This window comes from Nannospalax galili, unplaced genomic scaffold (assembly GCF_000622305.1).
Source record: "Nannospalax galili isolate Female #2095 unplaced genomic scaffold, S.galili_v1.0 scaffold56, whole genome shotgun sequence".
NCBI classification, from domain to species: domain Eukaryota; kingdom Metazoa; phylum Chordata; class Mammalia; order Rodentia; family Spalacidae; genus Nannospalax; species Nannospalax galili.
Window position 1 is genome coordinate 1,249,458 of NW_008340065.1, and position 17,573 is coordinate 1,267,030.

The 17,573-nt window shown below is 44.2% G+C and overlaps 1 protein-coding gene across 1 annotated transcript in view; it reads left to right on the top strand.

Annotated features, from left to right (window-relative positions):
• The window catches only part of Zfhx3 (zinc finger homeobox 3), a 243,173-nt gene that overhangs the window by 200,274 nt on the left and 25,326 nt on the right, over window positions 1-17,573 (top strand). The window contains exon 5 of the mRNA XM_029564419.1: window positions 826-933. Within this exon, the coding sequence (XP_029420279.1) occupies window positions 826-933 (108 nt within the window). The remainder of the gene's footprint in view (window positions 1-825; window positions 934-17,573) is intronic.

A 17,573-nucleotide genomic window follows, 5' to 3' on the forward strand; every position in this document is an offset into this window, starting at 1 on the left:
TATATATATATATATATGGATGGAGGTCAGAGGGTAACTTTGTGGAATCAATTTTCTCCTATAGTTATGTACGATCCAGGGGTCGTGCAGCAAGCACCTTTATCTACTGTGCCATCCTGCCAGCCCTTACTCTTCTTTTTAACCTGTTCCTATGGAAGGCATGTTTTGGATAATGATCCAGGGGGTCAGGGGAACACAGAGAATGTCTCACTTTCTTTCGGCATCACGACATCTCTCCTTCTCCCAAACTTGGGCAGACAGCAGTTCATTTCATAATTAACCTAGTTTTGTCCTTTTGTCCCTCCTATTTGGCCTCTAGAACTCATTATGCCCACAAAATCATGTGACTGATGTTCTGTGACTCTTTAGAACATGAGTGTCTTCAAGAACCTCCTTGCATCATTGTCTGGTACATGCACAGGCGCTGCCAGGCCAGCGAGGGCTCAGCAACTGGGTCTGTTCTGTCTACAGCCAAGGTGTTGTAGGGATGGAGCCAGGCAAGCGGATACGTGGCCACTCTTTTGTGTTGTCAAGTGTAAACTGCTAGCATAGGACTTTATGACTGGAGTGGAGTTGTTGCTTCACTTGGAGAAAGCACAAGCAGGGCATTTGGATCCTACCTGGAATTACCCACTGGCCACACACCTAGCACCACTGTAGCCTCCTTCAGCTCTTTCCCTGAACTACATTGTGTCCTTGGTACAGTCAGCCTCACTAGGCCACTGGAAAGATGGGAGGAACAGAGTCATCAGGGTCTTGGGGGTTAGGAGCCCTTTGTCACCTCCCTAATCTAGTCCTTGACAGTTTTGCTCTCATCTATTTCAGAAGAAGCCATTGAAGATGTTGAAGGACCCAGTGAAGCATCTGCTGAGCAGGAGGAGCTTACTAAAGACCAAGAGAGTGGAGGCGAGAAGGACCAGAGCAAGTGGACAGGTAGTGTCTGCAGCTGCCCTTGAGCCCTCTAGGGATTCTCCCTGGGAAAAATGAGGCCAGTGTGTCAGGGAGCAGATCCAGCCTTCATGTACTGTCCCAAAAGTGAGTTGGTACTGGGTGTATAGGAGAGGGAGTTTGTGTAGCTTTTCTGAGTGATCACCTTTGGTCTCCTTTGTTATGTTGAATTTTAAAGTTTTTTGTTGTCATTTGTGGGAGTTTTTGTTCTTTGTTTTAAGACAGGGTCTCACTATGTAGCCTCTGCTGGCCTAGAACTCCCTATGTGGACCAGGCTGACCTCAGACTCACAGAGATCCACCTGCCTCTGCCTCCCAAAGGCAGGGGTTAAAGGTGTGCGCCTTTTCCTTAAGCATCATGTGTCTGGAGTTGAGGTCTCATTTCTCGAAGCTGCTGGCCGTTGTTTTGTCCTTTATGCCCTCCTTGCTCTGTTGAAGGGCCAGCAGGGACATTTGTCTCTTGGACCTTGGTTGAGGTCACTCCTGATTCTCAGCCTCAAGGTTATCTGAGGCAGTGAAGGGTGGGCATTGTTCTGCGTTGGAGGTTGGGGGGGAACCTGGCAGGACCTGCACATTCTTCTATCCTACCCCTCCCCCAGGACCAGCACTCCCAGGAGAATCATGCAGTGCAGCCAGGCAGGGGGACATCTTAGCAAAAGCAGAAGAAATTGAAGGAGCCAAGACAGGAAGTGCTATTTCTGGAAGTCAGTGCTGAGAGAGGGGAACAGCTAGTTCTCAAGATGACAAGATTTCTATATTGAAGGAAAAGGATCTGAGACGCAAAAGAAAAGGCTGGGGTTTTGGAGGAGGAGCAGAGCCATCTCAGAGAGGGCTTGGTGGACTGAGAAGTCTCCCAGACACCGTCACAGCACTAACAGGAAACACTGTGGCAAGCAGCAGAAGTTATTTTATTTGACCAACCTAATTCTTACTACCATGATCAGTTTTTTTTATTATAATTCTTTGATTTTTTTTTTTAAAGGAAATATTTACCTTCCAGGGTCTGTATTGGTTGGGCCTTTGTTACTTTTCTAGGCAAGGCTGTTCTTAAATCATATTGAGGGTTGGCCGTCACTATTTAAACAAGATACAGAATCTTGGAAAGAGGCCAGAGGAGAGCAATGAAAATGACTGAAGCCTGAGAAATACGGCCTCTGTGAAGAGGCTGAAGAAATGGGGGCTGCTCAGGCTAGAAAAGAAAAGTTCAAGAAGCTTACAGATATCAGGAGTTATAGGCAGTTACAGGTGGGAACATGGTTCAGTGTTTCCTGGGAGAGAGGAAAAGAGCAGGTGAATGAACAGAGGGGCTCACACGAGGATTTCATAACACGGCTCCGCATCCTTCTTTGAACTAGGCTCTGTGAAGTCCAGAGTCTTGTCCCTGAGATACCACTGCAGGACAGGGTCAAACACTGTGGGAGGATTTGTAAGGCAGGGGTAGGGGAAGTCCACCTGTGAGCAAGGTCATCCTTGGGTGTGGCAAGGGGTATACACAGGTATCCACCTGTACTGCCTTGCCTGGACCAACACCCTAGTTTCTGCTGTACCATTAAGGTGATATCTAAACAGACAGTGCACCTAGCAGTTCAACACCATCTGCCCGAGGGGAGAGCATTTCACAAACACTCTGAAGACTGGGCCACCTTCTGGATTATAACATATGTTGTCGCAATTCAGATGCTTGGTTTCTAATGACTTTGCCATTCATTGGGTAACTTAAGGTCTCGCAACCTTTCTGTGCCTCAGTTTCTTCACAAGATAGAGATTAAAAACAGTAGCTACAGTCTTAAGACTGCCACGTCTATTATTTGACTATGGGAAGCTTAGAACCAGGCCCAGTATACACTAAACTCTGTGTAAGGAGTTTGCTTAATAGTTTAGTAAGTGGCATGAGGAAACCTAGTAGCCAATCCCCATTAGTCTTCCCCATTGGAATAGAAAACTGACGGCTGGAAGTAGGTAGCTTCTGGGAATTTTGAGCTGGTGGGAGCAACAGCCACAGATTTACTGGGGTCTTGTCAACAATGTTTGATGCACATGTTTCTTAGCATTCCATGTGGAGTGAGGGCCATATAAAACAATGACTGGAGGCTGGAGAGATGGCTCAGTGGTTAAGAGCACTTACTGCTCTTGCAGAGGACCCACATTGGGTGGCTCAGAATCACCTGTAACTCAAGGAATCTGACACCCTCTTTGGGCCTTTGTGAGCACCTACACTCACATGCACATACCCACACACAGACACATGCACATAATTAAAAACAACAACAGTGATAGCTTACAATGTTCTTACTGTGCAGTGCCCTGCACAGGTGACTTGGCATGTGCTTCTCACAGCATGTGCAGGGCAGGCTTTGTTGAGGCCAGGTCAATTAAAACTTCTTCAAAATGTTTATAATTCAGAGGGAGTATACTTTCCTCCTTTGCACTGGTGGGCATGCTAGGCAATCAGACTACTAAAAGATGTAAAATGAGCACCATAAACATGAATGCTCTTAATAAGGCTCTACTTTGCACCCATTCATCTGCACAACAGACCTACTTAATCTGTACGTCCAAGAAACAGAAACAGCGACTATGGATGAGTAACTCAGAGGTGCACCCTGCGGGATGCACAGTACTAAAGAAAGAAGGGGAAATTCTTTCCTGACTCCTGCAGATGATCCCCTTTTGACCTAAAGGATCATTTTATCTGTAGCGTCTGAGTGTGTAATGACAGGCTTTATTAAAGTACTCGGGCCAATTTGATCTTGGAATCGATACAGGTGCCAGCAACCTTTCTGGAGCCTTCTTTTGGATCCTTAGTATTTTATTTAAAAAAAAAAAAAACAACAAAACAAACCCTTCATTTCTCCCATTTACTCCATAAATTGAGCTGTTCCTATCTGATTAAGTCTGAGGGGGACTGTTTCCTCCCTGAAAACAAGTAAATAGTGATTTCACAATTTGTCCTGTTGATTAGTGACTGCTCGTCATGCAGATTAGTAATATTTCAAATGGGCCTGGATAATTGGCATTTTCTCAGCTATTGATTATGTAGTTTGGGCATTTGTGCAGGAATGGATGATCTTTATGAAAATTTTAGTTACTTGTTTTTTATTGGAATGGGACTTCCTATTTCCTTTGTGGGTGTCCCTCAGTGGGATTCTCTGAGATCCAGTGAGGTCTCTACCTTGGATGACACAGAGACAGGCCAGATAGTAATCTGAATCAGAGTAAGGCCAATCCTATAGCCAATGGCTGAGTCCCTTCCTCCATCTGGGGTACTAGGCAGAGTTCCAGAGATCCCAAGTTTAGTGAGATTGTAGCTTTGCCTTCAGGAAATGTGACGGTGTTCTGGGACTTCAGGGTGCCCATCATCATAAGAACAGTATTACAGATCAGTGCTGTCCGGTCAGACTTTTGTGTGCTGATCCAAATGGTTTGCATCTGTATTGAGTAGTTCAGTAGCCACAAGTCATTTCAGATGTGGCTAGTACAGAGAGGAAGCAAATTTTAAGTTTGCTTTCATTTTAATGAATCTAAATATAAATAGCCATATGTACCTTCATCAATATTCGAAAGGAACAGAACTGACCCTGAAAGACCCCCTTGAAGGCATCATTTCCCTGGTACTCTGAGGGTGGCATTAAACTCTAATCCCATGTGATTAGTTAAGTAGAATGCTTCCTGTCTGACCTTCCTGGCAAGCAGGCCAGATGCACACAGGTGCATGGGCACTGCTTTCCACAGTCCATGGGCTGGCTAGGTAGGAGGGGCTTCCAACACCTGTCAGTCACAGCTGCCACTTCTCTGCCCCACTTGCCACTCCTCTATGAGTACCATGGCATGAAACAGTTGGGAAGCGCTGCTTTCTAGTCTCTGTGAAACAGACATTATAAACTGTCTTCCCACCCCTACCATTTTGCAGGGTAGGAAACTGAGCCCCGATGAGCTGGAGCAAGTGCCAGAAGGAGTATGAGCAAGCTCAGACTTGCATCCTGCTTTGCTTGAACTCAGAACAGAGCCCACTCTGACTAGCATGTTCTGCCACCTCTCTGGGAGTAGACTTCTCAGTCTAATCATTTGATCTGCTTTTCTCTCTGATCTAAGCATAAGGAATAGCTTGTGCGATGAGAACAGTAACACAATGGCCACCAGTGTGTTCAAAATGACCTGGGTTATCTGTTAGGAATATGCCATGCAGTGAGTCAGTGCCATGTTCAGTCTGAAAGTAGGTTGGTGGGCCAGTGAGATGGTGCAGCTGGTAAAAGTGTTTGCCCTCCAAGCCTGATGACCTGAGTCCGATCCCCAGATCTCACAGTGGAAGGAGAGTTGCCCTCTGACTTCCACATGTGTGATATGGCTTGCTTGTGTGGGAGTGCACACACGTGCCACACCTCCACACCCCCACATACATACACACACACACACACACACACACACACACACACACTAAATTCAATGAAAGCAGGTTGGTTATATGGAAAGAGCTCTAGGTTTGAAGTTAGGAAGTCCATCATTAGCTAGTGAGTGACCTTGGTTGAAGGACTTAGTCTCTGCAAGCCTTGACTGTCCTATCTGTGAAACATGGACAAGTGACACTCACCAGCCCCGGGCACCTGTGTGTTGCACAGTGGTTGAACAGCAGCACAGATACAAGCCATTGGTAAGCCAGGGTCACAGCTAGTCAAGGCAAGTAAGAAGCTTTGCTGCGGGCTAGCAGCAGCAGCAGTGTGGTGGCAGCAGCATGGGGAAGGTTCTTAAAGCAAAGCCTCCTGCTAACACACTGACATTTCTTCTGTCCAAGTCTGTGGTTTTCTCTTTGAAACTTGAAAATGACCCCTTGTTGTCTTTTGCCAGAGTGGTTTGAATGTGTGCATTCTAGATTGAAGAGCCCCCAGTGTCAGCCACCGAACAGTGATTAATGCAGTGATTAGCTAGTCAATCATTAATGGCTATAAATAAGCAAGATACAATTAATATGATGCTTTATCACCAATAATTAGAGGAAAAGATCGAACTGTTGGCAAAGACTCATAGCAAGATGTTTTTTAAAATGTTGTAGCCACCATGGTTTCTAGCTGTAGAGCACCATGCTGAGTCTAGTTCTGGTAATTTGAGACAGGGCAACCAGGGGATACTGGTACTGCTTTTAAAAAGGAGATGGAATACTAGCTCAGCCAGAAATAGCACCATGATAATGCTTCAAAAAACCCTAACTGGTGCTCATGTGTATATTTTTGTTAAATTTCAGTTAGAATTGTAAATTGTTAGTTTTTCTCTTTTCTAGAGAAAGGGCCCAAAGGGATTTTACTTTTATTTTTTAAAATCCATGATGCTCACCTAACACAGAGCAATTAGTGCAGCAGAGCATCCCTGATTTGAATCTATGGGAGATTGCTATTAAAGGAGGTATTAATGGGCCAGCAAGGTCCGGGCGACTGTTAGGGGAAAAGGTGTTTATGGAATGTGGTGTTGGCAGGCATGATTTCAATCGGATTTGACATGTTTAACATAAATGTATAGTGTACAGCTCTTGCTGCATATGAATAATTCCTACAGACCCACTGCCTTTCTAATTACCGAGCTTAAAAAAAAAAAGCAGGTCAGACACATCCCCATGGAAATCTATTACCAGCCCTCCTCCTCCTCCCCTGTTGTTTACAGCTCTGTATAAATAGAGATGCCTTTGTGTGGGGGACGTAATGCCTGAAACAGAGTCTGTGACAGAGAGTGGAAGGAGTGAGAGAAATACCGCTGCTGCTTTTCTCGCTTCCTTCTCCCTCTTCCTCTTCTCCCCCCGCCCTTTTCCTTCCTCCTCCTCTTCCTCTTTCTCCTCCAATTCCCCCTCCTCCTCTTCCTTCTTTGAAAAATTTAATCAGGTCTGTAGAGACAAAACAAGGTTAAGAGGAGAAACATTCTGGGGTTGGGAAAAGCTCTGGGCTACTAGTGATCAGAAGGCACAGTTCTGGGTCAGAACGCTTGGTTCTCAGATTACCTGAAGGACCGTAAGTCTTTGGACCTCAGTTTCCAAATCTGTGAAATGGCAGGTTGGATTAAATGGGTCCTTATCGTCCTGGAACAATAAATGTATACTTGACGGAGACACTGCCGAAGAGTAATATAAACCTCAAAGAATTTTAATTACTGAAATCAGGACATTGGTAACTTTCAAAGACTTTACTAATGTGTGTCAAGTTAATATAACATGGGCTGTAAGTCTGGTCAGTGGTTCAAACAGGCTTTCTCCATGGGGGTCAGATGGCACTAAGCCCTGTTTGATCATGGGATGTCAGAACTCTGCAGGCTCTCAGTTAGTCCCATGTTACTTTGGCCCATTACACTGTATTGTATGATGTGGAAGCATCTTGGAGTGTTACATGAATGCCACTGACCACCATTCACATAGCAGCCAGCCTCGTGTGACTAGAAACAGCCCCACTCACCCCACCACTGTCCCTCTCCAGAAGTCTTTACGGCCTAGTTCTCCATCCTTCTGGCACTTGGTTCCTTCTCTACATAACCCCAAAGGAAATGTGTCTTTTTCGTAGAGTGTGCGTGAGGGAATGCCGGGAGTCCAGTTTGCATGACCTCTTTGTGTTCAAATTCCTGCTGGTGGAAACCATTTGGTTTTTCACTCTCACACAGCTGGTGATTATGTAGCTGTCAGCTGTTCCAGGGCCCACTTGTCTCCTACTCTCTACCTTCTCCCCACCCCCCAGACCACTTCTATTATAACTTGACTGTGTAAAGTCACTGCAGGCAGAATTCTGTCTCACAAATTGAAAACAAACCAGGAACTATTTTTATGATGGGAAGCAAAAATAGATACAGGGTGTGGTGACTATACTTGCCTGAATTCCAGTAATTCAGAGCTTGGCTTTGAGATTTTGCATTGTTAGTTCATAAGAGATAAGGACCACATCAGTTGAACGTGTGTGTGTGTGTGTGTGTGTGTGTGTGTGTGTGTGTGTGTGTGTGTGTGTGTGTGTACATGCAAAAAAATCCAAGGAACTTTGTAAAAAGGGTGTCATGTAAGTAGGCAATTATGGTATAACACAGTGAGAATTGTTGTTAAGGTATAGACAAGGGGCATGGAAAGGTAAATATAGTTGCAGATCGTTGTTTATCACTATAGAAAATACCTCATAGGGCTGGGGAGATAGCTCAGGTAGCAAGGGTTTGCTTTGCAAACAAGAGACCTGAGTCGACTCCCAGAACCCATGTAGAAGTTCCTGGGACATAATAAGAGCCTGTATGGTAGATGTGGTGGAAGTACTTATCTTCACCCCAAGAAGGTGGAGCCAGGTGGATCCCTGGGACTTGTTGGCAAGCCAACATAGCCTCATTGCTGACTTGAGGCCAGAGAAAGATGTCACCGGAGGAATGACACCCGAGGTTGTCCTCTGACCACCATATACATGTGCAAACGTGTGCATGGGCACACATGAACACACATATACAAGAAAACACTCTACAGAGTAGCTTGTGAGTCTTAATAAAGTGGCCATATTAATCTTTCCTGCTTTGTTCAACCTTTAGCTTTAATGCTGATTAGGAAGCAACCCTGTTTTGAGAATCAAAGTCATAATCTTTTTTTTAATTATTTATTTAATAACCACATACTTAGAAGAAGCATTTCATTACATCAGCATTGACATATTCAATAACAATTTTCTGAGCTAGGATGCATCTCTTTCAGAATTGGCTATAAATTTTTAAGTTTACAGTTGAATTATTACAATTATACAATATTGTACTCAGTATAAACCCTATAAGACATAAAATTAAATGAGGTTTTAACCTTTAAAAAAGATCTCCATTTCATTATTTAAAAAAGAGTTTCATACAGAAAACTTCATTTTTAATGCAATTGACATTAAGATGTTTGCACATGCGTTTCTAATCTCTATGTATCTGATTATTACTAGTCACAGTCAGTTCCTTTCTGAGCTCCTTGGCGTCTGAGCATGCATATAAAGTCGTCAGGTAGATTTCAATGCTAATGTTTTTCACATCTACTAATTATTAAGGAGCAAATTTTTATGCTTTGAAGAATTATTTCTTTTTCAAAGTCATAATCTTTTAAAAACTACACTGATGCCTTTCTCATGGGCTATCAGAGCACTTTTCTTAGGTGCTCCCATGCTTGGGTTCACTGTTGTCTTTGTTTTGCAGGCTCAAGATCTGTGGTCCATAGAGGTAGGGACGACAGAGCTGTCTGTGATGAGCTTTCTCCATGACCCACCATCAGGTTCTTCTACCGTTTGCATCAGACATCCATTCCCTATCTATCTTATGAGAATATATAACACTGACTTTTTCTTGTCATATGAAAACTGAAGACCTTGAAAATCCAACTTCTCTGGGTTTCAATAACTGTCAGCTGTTTATGGCTGGGGTGACTATTTGGAATTCATTGACTTTTGCCGTCACTAGCGAACACTTAGTACTGCTTAAATGTTTCTTTAGTGGGCCATCAAGCAGGATTGTTCCATATTGCTCCACAGAAAAGGTAAATTTAGGGTGTTCATCCTAAAAAACAGGCCTCTCTCTTTTACCATACAGATTCATTGTCCCACATGGGTCTGTATTATTTCTGAAAATGAAAGCATTGCAGCAGTGTGGAAGCCTTTGCAGCATACTGGACCCCATTGGTAGGCCTCCTTTGCCGTCTAACCTCATGGAAGCCCTCTGAGTGAATGCAGTTAGTTACTCACGGACAGATGAGGGAACTGCAGGTTCAGTGCGATCAGATAAAAGGCTTGAGGTCCCCTGGCCCTTCAAACTGTTGTGCTTTATTACCTCACGAGGAAAACTAGGATCTTCCAGACAAGGGAGGTCTACCACAGGAAAAAAGACTTTGGGCAACATCCATCCCTGAGTATTCAGACACAAGAGCCGCCTTCCCAACCCTCTGCGTGGATCTCTTAGCCTCTGCTTGGGGAGCACTCTGAGTGAGCTGAGCGTGGAGATTCTATGGAGGCTAAGAGAAGCAGCCATGAATCTGGCTCTCTGTGCTTTTAGGAGAAAGTAGAGAGTGCTTTCCATTCTCCTAGTCTTGCAGAGAGGCCTGAGGGATACATTTCCTCCTCAGCACACATTCTCACACTCTCCTGTCAAGCCTGTACTAGCAGACAGAAACTTCTGCTGGGTCAAGGAAAGAGTCCATTTGTAAGGCTAAGGAGAAGTTTTTGATTTCATTGGTTCTTTTTGTGACCCAGGCACATTCCTAAGTTCGGTTTGGTTTCATTCATAGATATTTTGTACCATAGGAAGATAGGTTTGTTCTATTTCCACCTCTGGGAGTTGGAACCCACCCAGGGATCCCAGCTAACCTGAATAGCATTGAGTTTGATGAGGGCTAAAGGACCTTCCATTAATTACCTTTGGCCTGGCCCCGGGACTTGCATTCCCATTGGGTGTTTGTGCTTTTGTTGTTGGTTTTGGTTTTGGTGCTTTGAGATAGTGTCTCACTATGTACCCAAACTAGCTGTGAACTTGTGACAGTCCTGTCTCAGCCTCCTGAATGCTGGGATTGCTAGCATGCACCACCACACCCAGCATGCTTCCATTGGGTTTGGCCTGTCTTACACCTCTGGTCACTCCAAGTCCATGGTCATTGCAGTCCTGAAACCAGAGGGCACTGTGGTAAGTGCAGACCGAACCATGTCCTCTGCCCATGGACACAGCAGCAAATGGCATATGTAAATCCAGGGGGAAATGGGATATTTTGTGGGAACTAGCAGGAGGCCTAAGGCAGGTGAGGCTGACTGAAGGCTTCAAAGTTAGGAATTGGGAATACTTCTCAGATCCCCAAGTCCTGGAAGGGGCTGGGCTCATGGTGACAGCCAATACCTAGAAATTATTTACTAGTCTGACAGCTGATGCTGGTAGAAATGAGGTGGTGACTGTTTGGACTGGTAGTGGTTCATTCACACGTCTGACACAGAGGGAGCAAGGTATCTTGAAAGCTGAAATGTAAGCTGTCCTTTTGGGAGCACAAGTCAGCATAGTTACGCAGCCTTATACATATTTCAACAAGGAATTAGGGCAACAGATTGCTGCATCTGGTGTAGGATATAGTACTGTTTTCTCCTCAAAGATGTAAAGCAGGCAGTAGCATCCAAGAGTTAGCCTGTGCCTACCACTGCGGCTACCAGGAAAGCAGTGACCCCCCCCCCCCCTCAAAGCTCACGATGGTGCTGAATCTCCACTCAGAGACTTGTACAATCAGAAGCTAATGTGGATCTGTGCATATTTCTCAGGGCTGAAGCAAAGAGGATATTGAGCCAGTATGGCCTGCAGGTGCCTAGAGCAGGAAGGCCAGCACTGCCCATTTAGGCAAGGTGGGACAAGCCTGCAGGCGTTTGCTTTCTCTTCATTGAGTTTCTGAAGGACCTGTGGACAGATGAGATTTCCCAGCACAGGGCAGTGTGTCAGTCTTCAGGATTACATAGCTAACAGAACACAGGGAGGTGATATCCTCTGGATTTCTGGCTTTGAAAACATGTCTGTATTTGTTTTTTAGAGTAAACAGGTTTCCTGAGGGGCAGCATGTTTATTCTTTCCCCTTTGGCCCAATAGGAAAAGCAACCAGGCCTGTCTCTTTCCTTCCCCAACTAAGCTGAGAGCATCACACCATCAGTCATTAGAAAATGGACCAGCAGGTCTGTCTGTCCAAGTTTGTCAGACCCTTTCATTTAATTTTAGTTAGATCAGAAAGTGTTAATGATTCCCACCAATGACAACAAGCTTTGACCCTGGTAGCTGTTCTCAAAGTGTGGTCCCTGGAACATTAACCTCACCAGGGAACTTACTGGAAACAGTCTCTGACTCAGACCTACTAAATCAGAACCTCTGAGGTTGGGACCTCCTGGTAGTCTTTAGTGAGCCCTCCAAGGATTTCTGACAGTTGCTCTGTGGAGTTTCAGAGCCTCAGGGCTACATACTCAGTGATAAATAAGAGGTTGCAGGAGCCATTTCTTTAACTGGACATCAAGTCCAAAGTCCCTTCTAGACAAGTGAACAGTAGTTGACTAAAAGATGGGTGTGCCTGGAGGAGACAGGGATGCTGAGTCTGGGTAGATATAACATGGTAGATGACTGGATGGGCTAGAGAGGCAGAGTTACAATGACAAGTGATTTAAAGTCTGGGAACACTTTAAGGAGCATGACTAATCAGCAACACTTGGGTGCATGGCTTTCTCTGTACCTGTTCTATTGTAGCTTCTTATGAACCAGCAATGACTTCAAAGAGAAAGGTAAAATAACAGTACCTAGAAGTGCTGGCCTACCTAGGTAGTTCATAGTTGAGGTGAAGAATTGATTTCCTTAAGTAACACTTACACCACCTGCAATTTAGCTCAAATTTTCTTTAAAGAAGTCTTTTTGGAAACAAAAAGTCCTAAGTTGAGACACCTGTATGGCATCGTATACTGGTGCAGCATTTTCTTCTCCTTTGGGGGTAGATGGTTATACTTCCTTAACATGTTTTCTAAAGATGGACAGAGCAACATAACTTGTAACTCCATTCTTAAGAAGATGCCTCACTAGGCTGGACTCCGGCAGGGAAAAGAAACCTCCAGTTCTTTTAGCCAGAGTGCATAGACCACCCCTGCTGTGTGTTCCACAAGCCTGCCTCTGTTTCACACACGGTCACTCCAAACCCTCTTTGAAACATCTTTAAGTGCCTGGTTGGAGGCAGAATGAGACCATGCATGTTTAAAGACCAAGTTGGCAGCACAGCAGACTCTTTAAAAGAATGTTGTTCTCTGTATTAGGAGAGGAAGAGAATTGAGCCAGATCTCTGGCCACTTATCAAATGCAGTAACTGCAGAACAAAGTCAGAAAGCCCAGCTTGTCCTCTGGGGAAGGAATGGCAAGCACATGCCAAGATTAGCTCCACTTTCATTGACAGTACAGAGATCACAAAGTCTAGAAGCTCAGACGACCTTCTGGAAGCACTGCAGGGCTGCTGTTCTCAGGAGTTGGGAGGTCTGTGGGAAGCTGAGGGAGAAGGGCTTTCACTGAATTAGAACCTTGAGCTGAATGACCATTTTCAGATCTAGTGAAATGTCAGTGTGTTGGAGTAGCCATCCCAACTCAAACACTTTAATATGGAGTTGTGTGAAGAGAAAAAAAAAATCCCAGTTAGTCAATGGAGATGGATAAAAGATTGCTGTAATTTCTGGGGCAGGTGGCAAGCTGGTTTACGGAATGCAGGCGATGAGAACCTCTGGCTTACGGAAAGTAGCATGAATTAATAATCATTTAATTGTCTCCTCCATTATGTTGCTGGTTTGGGAGATGGAAGTTGAGATGGAGGTGCTGTCAGTGTTTCTTTAGTTAAGAGCCTGATGTTGAGATGGGAGGGGGGTGGCGGGTGGCTGCCTTTGGGCTTTCTACAAGGATCAAATGTCAGGCAGCATCCCAAGCCCTCAGTGGGCTCACCTCAAGACCCCCAAAAGGAGGAAGTCTAGCACTTTGGTAAATACCACCTCCAAGTGCCACAGTACCTAGAGGGGCAATGCAGAAGGAGTGTCCTAGCAACACAGATAGCTTAGAGGATCTCCCCAAAGTAGTCTCTGGCCAGAGGGAAGCCGACCTGCAGCACAGAATGTCCACCATGCCAACAGTCCCACTGGCATGCTGCATGATGAGAAGATGAGTTTTGCATGAGAACACAGAAATTACTTCTGTCCATACTTTGGTTTTTGTAGAGAAGACATGAATATCCTGACTAATGTTTTGAGGGAGCCGGAAACTGGGGACCTTAAGGGTCCATTTTCACTTCGTTTCTGATTTTTCTTCAGGTTTCTCAGGCAGCAGCTCCATGCCTTGCTCGACTTCAGAGTTGCGCAGCCCACCGCGTGCAGCTCCAGATAAGAAATGAGGCCTGTGCTGGCATGAAGTCCACTGGGATTGCATGTACAACTCTTCGAAGTTTTCTCTTTTCTATTTCAGTCGCCCCAGTTCACAGTTTGTTAGTGGAGATTAGGATTGGGTGGAATCTGTTCTAAGAGGAGCAGTTTTACCAGATGAGTTACAGCAGACTGTGGATGTTTAATTGCCGTGTTTCTGCCACCATTTACCCCTGTGGGGTCCCTTTTAGAGACGCCTCTTGTACTTACTCTTTAAAACAGGTCACCTCTTGAATAAAGTTTTGCTAGTCTTATTTTAATTATGCCTAAACACCATAAAACCATTTATTGGAAAAGTACAAACCAAATGTGCATGGCCGTCTCTCACTTATTCCTTCTAACTAATATTACTATAAGAGGAATAACTTACTAGTAGTTATTGTTAGAGGTTAAATGTTTTTCAAACAAATATAAGGTCAAAGGATATGTAAAAGTTGGTGTCTCCCTTCATAAATGATTTTCCCTCTCAAGAAGTCATGCATTGATGACTGCGTTTTCCCACTGAACGTAGAAGAATCTAAAAGCATAAAATGAAGAGGCAGGAATCAGATCTGCCCCCTTTCAGAATTCCTGTTTGTCGGTTTCAGTGGCCCATCCACCCACAGTTTAAGAGGAAATAGTAGATCATGACCCAGAGAGCTGAACTTGACTCTTTTGAACTGTACAACAGGATTGTGCCAGTCCTTGTCTGTGCAGCGGGGTAGGGTAGCCATAACTCCTAACAAGTTGAGCAAGGACGTTACGCAAGGAACCCATCGCTCTTTTCCTGCTAAGTTTCAGTAGGATTCTGCCCAGGTTTCCATTGTCACAGGATCTCACTTACCTTGCTTTATACTGCATGCCATGCACTAGAGATGTATGCCCTGGTATGACTCCTTGCCACATTTTGATCCCCCTTTGCATTGCCAGGAGCCTAGTGCATTGCCTGTGGGGGAATCACTGAGATTTAACAGGTTTTCATACAACATAACTGCCAAAAGGAGGACTACTGCTTTAAGCAGGAAAGTAAAAAATTACCCCCTGATGTTCTGCACAGCATGGATCCAAATACCGATTTTTCATGGACAGCTGAATTTAAATGCTAAGGCATGTAATTATAATATTTAAAATAATATAACTACATGATAAACTTAGAAAATGTAGCACAATGCTATCACCTAAGTATAACAATCATTTCCTTCTCGTTTTTTCCCCAATGCCTATTGTTTATGTGTCTATAACATAGCGTAATAAGAGACACTTCATCTTTCCTGGTTTGCATTTATACTTGATTTTTCTATATTCCTTCATAGCTATCATTTTTGATGTTTTTAATACGCAAAAGAGTGGCTACGTAATTATCTAACATATCACGCTTTATGTAAAATATCTGGGTTTTATTTGGGCCCTCCTTCCCAAGTATTCGAGATGGAACCCAGGGCCTTGCACATGCTAAGCAAGCACTCTACTACCACTGAGCTACAGCCCCTGTGCTTTATTTTACCTTATTTTAAGCAGGATCTGGCTGAGTTGCCCAGGCTGGCCTCAAACTGCAAGTCCTCCTCGCTCAGCTTCTCAAGTAGCTGGTATTGAAGACTTGCGCCACCATGTCTGGCTAGAGTGATTGCAGCTCATTTAATCATTATTATAACAAGCACTTCAGGTAGTGACCCTTCACGTTTTCGTTACTGTCAGTTGGACATGAAGATTCCAGGCACCGATTATTTAAACTGTGTCTTGTCTCTGCTGTGTATCTACTTCCTTTTCACTAACGTGACGTCATAGAAGACTTAGAGTGACCAGTGATTGATTTTTTAATGGTGTTTTCTATATTGTAACATCTTTCCTACAGTTTAAGGTAAAGTTTAGAAAAGTCTTCAAAGCAGAAAACCACAGTTGCCTCATTTCCTTACACCTAGTGTGTGCTAGTGACAGAAGTGAAGTAGAAATTGATTTTGAGACTGTGGCCCTTTTAAAGTTCTTTGGAGAAAAACCAGAGAAATCCTCTGAGTCTCTGTGGCCTACAGTAAACCCTCATCTAGCATGTTGATGGAGAACTCTCACAACTCTTAGCCTGTGTACACAAAGTTGTGCAAATCTTCCTGACCAGGTCTTGATAGGGACTGAGGTTTTAATACCTGAAGACAAGCTAGGGAGGGGTTGGTGTGAGCTGGATTTAACCTAATTCAGAGAAGCAGTCCCCACACCTCCCAGGGAAACAGTGAGTTTATAATGCTTTTGTCTTCAGAAAAGGAACCAGTGCACTTCAGGGAGCCAATGTCCATTTGTGGACAAATTCGATCTCATAACAATGCAGACTGCCCTGGATAGAAAGGAGATGAACCAGGAAGTTTGTGCACCAGTGGGTATGGCATTTCATATTCTAGCAAGGCTGTTGTGTTACTGCAAACAAAGAGGGATGGGTGAGCAAGTGTGCTGATTTTATTTTTCAAAACACTTTTTAACAGCTCCTTAGCTCAAGGTGACAAAAGACGCTTTAGAATCCCAGAGCAGTTGGAGTTTGTGGGGGGAAGAAAAGGCAATAAAGGTTCCCCCTCACCATGCAGGGGAAGCATGGAAGCTTCTAAAACCAGAATCCTCACCTCTGCAACCTCACTGCAATTCACAAGATGAACAGTGAAGGAAGATGGGGGAGTCTTTGGTCCTCCAAGGAAACTAGTGCTGTACTGGTTACTGTGCTTGCTTTTAAGTTCTGAGAGAGAGAGAAGTTGGGTAGTCTCAGCCTCAGTGCACATTCATTCACACTGCTGGGCAACTGCACAATTGACTCTTCTCATAGTGAGGTGGCAGACAGAAGCATTTAGAAGACAGTGTCATTATCTTCTGACAGCAGATACAGGGCAGGGATGGGCATCGGGATTAGAACCTGCATCTTGCTTGCAGGAGCAGATGGCTGCTCTTTCCAGCTGTCAGTGCTGAGCCCAACCTAATGCCTACTGGTTAGGGGTAGAAATGGGCATGTTGAGGAGGTGACTTGCAACAACTAAGCTTTTAAAGACGGTATCATTGGAGGCCTCCACTCACCCCATGTTTAGAATTATTTGAAGAATGTACGTGGAGAATAAGGAACCTAAGCCCTTGAAACAGTTATATCTGCGGAAGTGTTCTGGCTGGGGCCCATAACACTGCAGAGTCTGAGTCCTGGCACACATGATTCTATATGATCTATTCTGAGGGGGGCCAGGAGATGGGAAATGGGCCATGGGGGAACCGGTCTCGAATGTTACAGCACCTAGTTAATCAGCAGCCAGTCCATCACATTAAATATCCAGCCGTCATGTATTACCTTTCAAGTGAAAATGAATAACTCCCATTAAGAGCAAAATGGGTTTGAAGTCGATCTGAGACAGATTAAAATACTGTTATGAATCTGTGTTGAGAGGAGGAGGGGTCTATGTGTAATATGCCCATCCTTGTACTTTTTAAATAATAGATGTCCTACCAACTTATGGAGACCAGGTTACCAAGATACCAGGGTTAAAGGTCACAAGATATGCATGCTTGGAAAAGCATCAATTTCCTGGAATATTTCTTGTATTTGTCAAGTTTAAAAAAAATTTATTTTGTGGCCTTATGATTTCAAAAAATAAAATTGATTTTCTAAAACTATTTATTATTAAAGTACACAGTTCAGTGAGTAAAGGCACTTGCCGCCAAGCCTGCTGACCTGAATTCAATTCCTGTTCCCATGTGGTGGAGAGAACTGACTCCCACAAGTTGT